This window comes from Labrus mixtus, chromosome 23, assembly GCF_963584025.1.
Source record: "Labrus mixtus chromosome 23, fLabMix1.1, whole genome shotgun sequence".
NCBI lineage: Eukaryota > Metazoa > Chordata > Actinopteri > Labriformes > Labridae > Labrus > Labrus mixtus.
In genome coordinates this window covers 11,541,786-11,551,926 of record NC_083634.1, presented here as the reverse complement: position 1 = coordinate 11,551,926, position 10,141 = coordinate 11,541,786, and the positions used below count along the sequence as shown (strand labels likewise).

The 10,141-nt window shown below is 41.0% G+C and overlaps 1 protein-coding gene across 1 annotated transcript in view; it reads left to right on the top strand.

Annotated features, from left to right (window-relative positions):
• The first annotated feature begins 469 nt into the window (after positions 1-469).
• The window catches only part of LOC132958271 (phospholipid-transporting ATPase ABCA1-like), a 149,498-nt gene continuing 139,826 nt past the window's right edge, over positions 470-10,141 (top strand). Inside the window, exons 1-2 of the mRNA XM_061030999.1 lie at positions 470-611; positions 7,240-7,369. Coding sequence (XP_060886982.1) covers positions 7,304-7,369 — 66 coding nt within the window. The 5' untranslated portion in view covers positions 470-611; positions 7,240-7,303. The remainder of the gene's footprint in view (positions 612-7,239; positions 7,370-10,141) is intronic.

Here is a 10,141-nt window from a genome sequence, read left to right as displayed (position 1 = left end):
TAAGCTTCAAGACTAATTAGCTCATGAATAATTTGCGCTAATTCAACAGGTGACTACAAACAAAGTTTACTCCAAAACTACCCAGCGAGACAACAACAAAAAAAAATCACACTGCAAAAACAAGGCCAGCCGAATGTAGGGCAGTGCTCTTTCTTCACCTCCCTCGCCTCCTCGGGTGACTGAGACAGGACTACAAGAAGCAGACATATGCGTCCTGCTACAGGGCCAAGCTTAAGGGAACATGCTGTGTAATGTACACCACCTGTGTGCGTCCCCGGCTGCGGTATTACTGTGGCTACAGTCACTGCGACAGGCTCAGCAGAGGTCATTTGCATACTTTATGACTCTAGGTAAAAGGAGATAGCAACCATAAGAGGGAGGCAGGGACTGTTTGTGTGTGTGTGTGTGTGTGTGTGTGTGTGTGTGTGTGTGTGTGTGTGTGTGCGTGCGCGTACGTGTGCGTGACAAAGAGAGAGGGAGAGAGAGAGAGGAGGAAGAGATTGTAAAAGCACACTGTTTTGCCTGACTCACAAGGGCTGGGAGTTCAAACTGTTCCAATCCATCTTTAGGCCTGAAGATGTGCTGATGGGTGAAGAGCAAACATCTCAGAGGTACGTTGTTTTTTGACAGTCATCGGTAGTTTCCTCTGAAAGGACATGTGTTTTTGTAGCCAAGCCTGCTGTGATGCTGTCTTTCTTCTTCTGCTGTTGTTGTTGTTGTTGTTATTGTAGCTTGCTCCATACTCCCAGGGCTAACTCAGGCCCTGGACCTGCCTTGGGTATCTGTACACTAGTCTCTTGTTTTCCTCTGTCTAGTCAGACGGATTCAAAAAAGAGCGGCCTAAGAACGGCTTCTCTTATTTGGAAGTGTTAAACGAATTAGTCTCCCGGATGACTGTGTTTAAAAATGGAAATAAAATAGCTGAAAAGGAAATATACGACTTTAATGGACGCCTTTTTCTTTTTACATAATAACCGAGGAAAATTAAAAACTTGTTGTTCGGTTTCTGGCTATAGTTATTGATCAGGGGGTTTGAACGCTCATATTCTCGCGGCTTGTTTGCTGAGTCAGAGTGGAAAGGCTGAACTTTAGCCTCAGCTAAGCAACATTTTCCCCAAAGCTAATGATTACCTTTTTAACTACTCGTTACATCATTACAAGTCCGTGTCTCACGTGGCTTCCCTCTGTACTGTATACTGTATGTGGGGGAAAAAAAAGTTTCTCCTTGAATGACATGTCTTAATGACTGATTAAGTGTGAACATTTGGCCTATCTTTTTTTCTACTATCGTTTTCATTTGTTTCTAATGAATGAGTAATTAGCTGCTAAAAAATATTAACAGGTTGCCCCAGGAAGCACTGAAACAAGATGCTGAGAAATATTGCTTCTCTAAAACTAATTACCTGTAATGACCGACTTAATATAAGTGATCTCTCTCTGACAGGCGCCAATATCACAGGTTTAAAGCCTCCGAGATGTAAAGAAGTATTTAAAACTCTCGCACAGTAGAAACACAGCTTTTTGAGAATATAAAGTTCCCATGAAATCTCCTTTTTTATTTTCATTTTTGTCTTATATGCCTTGCACTTGCTGTCTTTTATTTGCTTGTTTCTTACCTAGTGAAGATATAAATGTTTTTTTTTAAAGGTATTTAAAAGAATATTTTTAGAATTTACTTCCTGACACACTTTGGTAACAAATATTATGCCACCCTAAATGTCAAACAGGCCCAGACTCCCAGCATCTATGGTCACTGTATTCGTTTTTAAAATGTTCTCACATCGTGCTGGTGGCTACATTAAATGGCAAACATTATTTCTTTGCTTTCTTTTAAATTTGACATAATCATTTTGCTGGATTAAATAGCACAGCCGTTTCATGAGAAATTCAAATGATTGCCTTGCTAATTTAGGACTATCTGACTTGAATCAGGTTTTAGGTCTGTGCTACAGTATGTGGCCTTTATTGCATAAACACTCTCATACTAAGTGCTTAGTGCTCATACTAACTTCCATTTGTTAAAAAGCTTTTGGGACCAATCAACCTGATGAATCTTCATGTTATAGCCTCATTTTTTAATTGATATTTTAGAATCAAGCAACACAGATTCTTAACGCAAAGTGCCTAAATTTAATCCTTCATTGTTGTCCATGAAACTGACACCACTGCAACAAGTGCAGGCGCTGCTGACACCGCAGTGATGCAGCATAATCTGATTGAACAGCCAAATAAGTACCTTTTAGTTGTACTGCCCTGTCAGGGTAGCAGGTAAATAAGTCTGAACAAACGAGAAAGAAGAAAACAAGAAGAAAGTCTGAAGAAGGCTGAGGTATGAAATGAACTTCCTCTAAGACTCAGTAGTGTAGTCCAGAGAAGCTTAATGTACTTAAATTGCCGAGAATTCAGTGTGAGAGGGTCTAAAAGATAATCAAGATCCGTCTTTGGGTCAATAAACTCTCTTTCCTATCAGCTTGGCAGAGCTGGCACAGGGACAGGCCAGAGAGGTGCCCCAGGGAGAGCAGGGTGCTGATAGCCAGAATAAGTCAGCTGTACGCGACAGTACCAATGGCTGTAGATAGTGCAGTGAATGCTGTAGAAAGCCTGCAGGTGTTGTGACTATGAAGCTCAGCAGATTGTGGCTGAAACTTGCGAAAAAGCTGCAACTGAATGCGTGGCTGCATTGCTTCAACTGTAGCAGCCAATGGAAATGTAAGCAACGCAAAAAACAATGCAGTGGCAATGCAGTGATACAGGTGTGCCAAACAAAACTGTAGATCACCAGTCTTGGATTGAAGAAACAGATGCACAGATTTGCATGTTCAGAGCCAGTGCGCTGTGGTTCACATGCTCACATTAGCAGAAGCTGTGCATTGAGCTACATTTCAGAAATGTTTTTTTGTGGTGGAACATACCAAGTGTACACACAGAGGAATTGGATTATTGAGGGGTCTGAAAAGTTTCTAAGGCCGTTTAGATATTTTTTTTTAGCCGCTATGAAAGTAGGTCAGCATTTGTAACCTCCTTAAATGTAACCTCCAGTCCTCTGTAAAGAGGTAAGCCAGGAGCAGACAACTTTTCAAAGACAGCTTTAAAACCTGTTGGGCTGAGTTTGTCATATTTAACGCATATTTTTTGATAGGACGTGTTATTAAAAGAGAAAAGCATTCTTAATCACTGTGAAAATATATTCTTTATATAGTTACAGATAAAGCGCATTATTTGACAGCATTTGTTTGAAGTTTGCATTCTTCTGATTTACTGTATTTAATTGCAGGGCCTCAAGCTCAGCACAGGATTGATGGAATTGCGCACAAAATATTCAGTTCCTGCAAGTCTGTCTCTCACAATAGTGGCAAAATCCTGCATGAATTCATACATTTACAATTCAGTTTATAGTGCTTTGTATGTCAAACAGGTTGCACAGTTGAGCACAAGACAGACTGGTCAGAAATGCCGCATCAGGCTGGATCATTTATGTACCAGCGCTCATAAATACACACATGCACATTGGCAGGTGTGCAGTGAATACCGGAGGCGATGGACTGCATTGTGTCTACCTCACAGACTAAAGTCTGTCGCTCACTCTGAATCCTTTCTGTGGCAATTGTAAAATCTTTGTCTGACATTGATCCATTGGCAGTCATGACAATGATTAACATACAAATACAGAAATAATCAACATCTGATAGTCCCGTTTGCATTTGTCCGTCACATAGAGGCGTCAGTATTCATTTCAGTCTGTTTCCTCACCAGATGAAACTCATCAAAGTATGTTTAAGTGTCAGAAAAAAGACAAATCTCTAAGTTAAAACATCTCCTCCTATGTGAAAGATTAAGTGGAGGATTTCCCCCGAGACAAAAAGTGGACCTAAGGCCCTGAATTGTATTAATACACTAGCTTTGTCCTTTTTGAATACAATAGTAGAAGTGGCTGCAGCAGTGAGATAGGGAGCGGCTGTTCAACAGAGTTTGACTGATCACGGGAACTTTTCTAACTTCTATACATTGTTGTAAATTGCACAACAATTAAATGAGAAAAATGGGCATGCAGAAGATCCCTTAAAATTACCATCCATAGTGGATTGTGTTTAGCTTCGTCATAACGTCCTACCTGTAATTAAAACAAAGATAGCAATAGATAAGCATGGCCTTGAGCCTATCTTCTCCCAGTCTGTGGTAGGAGCTCCTGCTGCAGCCAGGCTTAAGGGGAGCTCATAATAGAGATTGAGTTGGAAAGACAGATTGGATGAAGGAGCACAGGGACCATTATACCCTTCAGAGGGCTGTAGTGGTCCCCCCCTCCTCTTAACAGATATCGCCAGCATTCTCTGTCGTCCTGTGCTCCCATGCTCCATGACAAATATCTGTTTACTCTTTCTATCATCCAGGCGGCCGAAATAATGCACTCTGCTCTCACTGGTCCCTGAGTCCACAGCATGCATCAACTCTTGTATTCTCTCAATACTTTCCTTTTTCAAATTTCTATATTTTCTCCCTTCCTCTGTGCTCTCATTGGACTTTCATTGGAACTAATGACACAATGAAATGCTGATGCCAGTGCCTAGTGGCCACAGTGTTGAGAAAAACAATCCAAAAAGTTGCAAGAAAAACAACAACCAAAAAAACAATTTGAATTATTCTCTGTGCTTCTACTAGTCATAGATTAAAATGATGATCTGGAAAACAGTCTTCACACTGCATGTTTTTTTTTTTTCTCTCTGGAGGACTGCGGCTGCAATGCAAATCACAATCATACCCTCTCTCTTGTTAGTTGTTATCTCTTCTTTTGATGTTGAATTGAAAAAGAGTCCTCGAGATGGGCTTTTCCACAAAACTCGCCCCCCACACACACATACACACACACACTATCTTTTAACATACGCATCTCTTTTGTATACACAACTTCTCACGTACATTTCAGATGTATGGCTTGAGCATTTTCGAGGAGATGTTGTTTACCCTTCATGCTTGATGTGATTTCAGAGTGGAGGTGGTACCAAGCGAGCCTTCTTTTTTTACGCATTACATCTTTCAAAAGACGAGACATGAGAGCTGTGCAAGTGAATGAAGTACATACTCAATTATACAAGCACTGATGGAGCCGAGTGGTCATGCGTACACAAGGCCTCTATTTGTGCTCTGCCCGGGCCATTTTACGACTGTACACTCCCATAACCAACATCTCCTCCCAAGTCTTTACAAAGAAAGTCAGGGAATGAAAGCTAGAGTAAGTAATGTGTGTAGTACCCTTCAGGCAGTAGCTCAGTCTGTAGGGACTTGGGTTGGGAACCAGAGGGTCGCATGTTCAAGTCCCGGCACGGACCGAGTCTGGAAAATTGGCCTGGTAGCTGCAGAGGTGCCTGAGCACTGCCGAGGTGCCCTTGAGCTTGGCACTGAACACCAAAACTGCTCTGGGGCGCTTGCTGTGGGCAGCCCCCTCACTCTGAGACCTCACCATTAATGAATGTCCATAGGATCCTGTTTGTTAATGTGTGTATATTTCGGCCTATGTGTGTCTTCATGTTCATTAAACAGAGTGTAAAACTGAATTTCCCCTCGCGGGATTAATAAAGTATAAGTTATTATTAAGAAAGACCATTGGAGAGTAGGTCCAGGAGTAGGTGAGGTATAGGGATTGCATTGCTCAAAAGTAAAATAACTAAGATAACTGTATAGAGTGTGATAAATAGATCAAAGGTTCATTTGGCTAAAACTCAGTTTCTGTGCCTGTATGTTCTTCTTCATGTTTTACGCAATGCCTAAGTGGGCAACGTATCCCTCCTGAATCCAAAATAAATTCAAGAACATTTTTATGTCCTTCACCAGTAAGTTGGTACCAATAAATCTAAGGGTAACACAAAGCTAGCTTGAGCTTCATCTGACTCCATTAAAATGGTTCAAAAAAGTTTGCCCATCATGCCCAGGCCTCCAGCCAAAGGTTAAAATTACACATTCATTCGACACATTGGGATGTGTGTAAAGTACTTTTTTTGTATTGCGATCATTATGAAATTGCAATTTATTGTGAACCCCAATCAACGAGGAGATGAGATGATTGTACGCCTCACATCCTGTGTCAACCTGTGTTCTATTTAACAAAATAAAGTACATTTTGATTATTTTGACAACAGCAGTTGTTGCATTATTCAATATTATTGGTATTGCAAAAAAAACAAACCAGTGGTCTTATTCATCCAAACCAATATAGTACTATAGATTAGCTTATTTAGCCATTTCTTAGCATGGGAGACTCAACTTTCCCATGGCAGTAAATAAAACATCCATGAAGTAAGCAGTAAATAATGTAAACACACAGAGGGAAGATGGAACCAGTACAGAAAGAGGAAATGGAGCGTTAAAAGGTGGCACATTTGTCAGGACTAGCCTTGGGCTAAAAAGCCCATCGCTATCCTCACCTGCCCCGCCTTGTTCACCTCCTGTAATCTCTGGATTCTCTGCAGAGTATCAGTGAACATGCTTTACAACATGTTTTAAACACAGCTAGGTTACGCTGCTTGTTGCATTCCTGTATTGACAGCTAGTTTATTTTTTTGAATACTTTGGAGCCTTTAAAAGCCCTTAAAGTATTGAATTAACATTTCTAACTTTGTTGTAGGAATGAATAGAGGCATGGAATGAACTATCATCAAAAGAGAGACTGTCAGTTGTGCAGTCTTTAATAAAGGTCACACTTGTAGCAGGGTACGAATGCCATTCAGATCCACTTGTTTATCATCTGTGTAATCAGTGTTCAGTGGTTGATAGAACTTCCGATAAATATTTTACAGCAATCTTTGGTGCATAAAAAAGTGAAGTAGTTGCCTGTTAAGTTTTTGTCTTTGGCATTACCCTGCTCCAAAAAAAAAAGGATTAATTAATTGGTGGAGAATTTGTAGCACAGCGGTGGTTAATGAGACAAGGAGCACAGTTTACATTGCCTCATCCCCCTTTAAGAGGAAAGAAAAGAGATTTTGGCTTGTGCTAATAGCTTTATATGCAGTACATTAAGTAAAACAACCACATGAATAAAGATTCTTCCTCTGGATCCAAGCTGCGTAACCTCCCCGTGCTCACACATTGCCCCATCCTGAGATGTGCTGAGTGCAGGTGATAATAATTCTTAGAACAGGTGCTGCACCATAAGCCCCAAGGCCGGGGGAAGTGAATGATTAGTGGCACTCCCCCAAGATGCATTGCTCCTCTGTATTAAAACCAAACTCTGCCTTTTATTCCCTCCAGGGTTTATTAAGTGGGCCAGTTGCCATAGCTACGCTTTGGCAGGATATTGCCAGGATAAGCTGTAATGGGTCTCCTGACGCAGTTCACTCTGCTCCTGTGGAAGAACTTCACTCTCCGGAAGAGACAAAAGGTACACTTGTGCTCACGAACCCCTCCTCTCACAAATCAGCGTAGATCTGCCCAAATTGGTCAGCAAAGGAGAGAAAACGAGGATATGGTCCCAGGGTTGTTTTATCAAGGGCAAGTAAGTTATTCATGGTGTGGGGGGGTGTAGATAATAGGAGGGATTTACAATGAAAACCGTCTCCTATAGAAATACCGGTGAGCTGCTCTCAACTCTCCCACTAGAGAACAAGAACAATCTTAGCTTAATGCTGACCAATTTGAAGTGTCACCTTCAATTTTTAGAGATCTATCTCTTGTGCACTTTTTGTCACATTGCCTGTATTTTACTTCTAACAAAGGCAGTCTGCGGCCTAATAGAAGGGGATAGGGAGTGACGAATGTTGAATGCTTTGTTTGAAGGGCAAACGCTCTTTCTGGCTCTTCTTACAAACTCGCTCTCACTTCCTGTCCTCGGCAGTGCTTTACAAAACTTTGAGTGCAGTTCACAAAAGTCAGAAATTCTCACCATCCAACTTAAAACACAAATACATCAATTTACGTCAAACTTTTTTTAAGGGCTCTTAAGCAATCTTTGCACCTAGACGACTGTCAAGAGTTAGACTTAAGTTGATGCTTCACCTGCTTTCAAATAGTTGGACTGCGTTCATTGCTTACACTTATGATGTTATTCAAGTGACACTACCTTCACACAAACTTACAATTCAATTTGTTAAAAAAAAAAAAAAAAAATGCTTTGAGAAGTTAGTTTCCTGACATATCTGAATTGCTTGTTACCTGTAGAAATAAACACAAATTATCTCAATGGGAAACTCTTGATTTGTGCACATGAAGACATTAAAAGTCCCGTTGGCAACCTACATGTGACGGATATATCCCCATAGTATGTGACATTAGTTGAAGGCAAAAAAAAGCCCAAATATAAATCTTTTTATATTTCAAAATTTAGTGTGTGCAAACCACATAAAACAACACTGATTTCGAAAACTTGTTTTAACATTTTAACTGCTGTGGAGGCTAAAGTCCCTTAGCCAGTGGCCCTTTGCTCTCATTACGTTCTCATTCTTATAACAGACAAAAGCCTGAACATGGTTGGCCAATGGAATTTATAGCTTGTGGTGACTATGAGGTCACATGCCGCAGGGAAGATAACAGTTCCACCTTTTGTCGCGACGGCCTCTCAAGGGTCAGAACTAGCTGTCGTGGAATCTAGTTAGCCATGTGAGTCATTTCAGAGACAGATATAGATGTAACAAAGAACTGCAGTGTGTTTCCGCTGATGTATACCCTCACAGTGATAATAGCAGCCACATCCACCCACTTGTTTTTGTTAGGGGTTCCAGAAACAGTAGTGTGTCTGTTGCGTGAGTAGAACAAAAGAGATCCTTGCAAAAAAACAACAACAAAAAAAAAACAGCTTTCATCAAAGTTCATACTTCCCTGGAATAACTCAAGGCAAAGTAATTTGCAGTTGTTCAAATTTGAATCTTAGAAACATTCCTGTTCTTAATTTGATCAACCAGCAGAAGGAACAGGGTGGTATCTGTTTGTGTGAGGAAAAAATATTGGCCCTGCTTGTTCCCTGGAATATGTAAGTGGACAGTGGCAGTTTTGTGCGTGGAATGTGTGATATTTGGTGAAAGTCAACATGAAATATCGTTATTACACAAAACCGGTGGGAGTTAGCAAGGACAATGGTGCTTCTGGAGGGCTTGTGGAGGTTAATGACCAATTATACGAATGCCTCACCAAGCATTTTAAGGTTTTATAACAGGCATGAAACTGATTTTATGGTCCAGTATTTCACATAATTTCATAGGAGGAGATTATCTGTTCACAAAGACGGCAGTGTCCGATGGCGAACGCCTGGGGAGCCAGACATCGAGAAAGTCCCCGTGATCTCTGTGTTCCACTCTCTATGCCTTTTTTCTGTGGAATACATTATGATAATTCATCCTCTCAGCAGAGCTACATCCTCTCTGACGCACACACTGGAGGGAATTAAGGAACAGAATTCTAAATTCTATCTGGTTTCTTTGAAATAAATGCAATGGGATTTTTTCTGCAATTTTCCCATCTGCAGTTCATTGAAAATATTATAAAACTGAAAAACCAGTCTCTGCATATATACCCAACTGAATCAAATAAGATGTGCTTTACCCTTGTGACATATTTATTCTTGCTGTTATTGTATTAACTTCACCTCTGCCTACCCTCTAGGTTAATTATGAAGACAACGACTTCAGTATTGAGGTCTTCTCTTATTATTTCAGTTAATATGAGCCATAAGATACTCTGTCTGAACATATCTGTGGCTGCTCTAAACAGGGTGCTCCCCCAGGCATGTTTGGAGGGATGAGTGTGCAGGCGGACGGGGTCAGCTGAGGTTAGCAGAGAGGGCTCACGGGGTTGTTGAGCGATGGTGTGCCAAGGGATGCGTAAAATCCTACACGGCGTAAAGTGTGGGGTTGGAAGAGTCAAAGGAGAATGAGCTGCAGCATTGTAATATCTCACTGGAAGCCACCGTTGGTGGATAAAACTTCCTCCAGCTCAAGGATGATGAAGTGAAGTCTCCTGTTGAACAAATGTTACTGGGCCTTCTGCTTTCAGAGGTGCACGTGAATTATGCATAAAGACACTGCACATATGTGAAAGCAGTAGTAAAAATAAGCTTGTAGGTGTGTTTCTTGAACCTGCTATAACCTTAGGTGAATCAGAAATAACCTCCAAACCCCAAGGTCTTGATACTTTGTCTCTAGAACATCCCTCACGGCACACT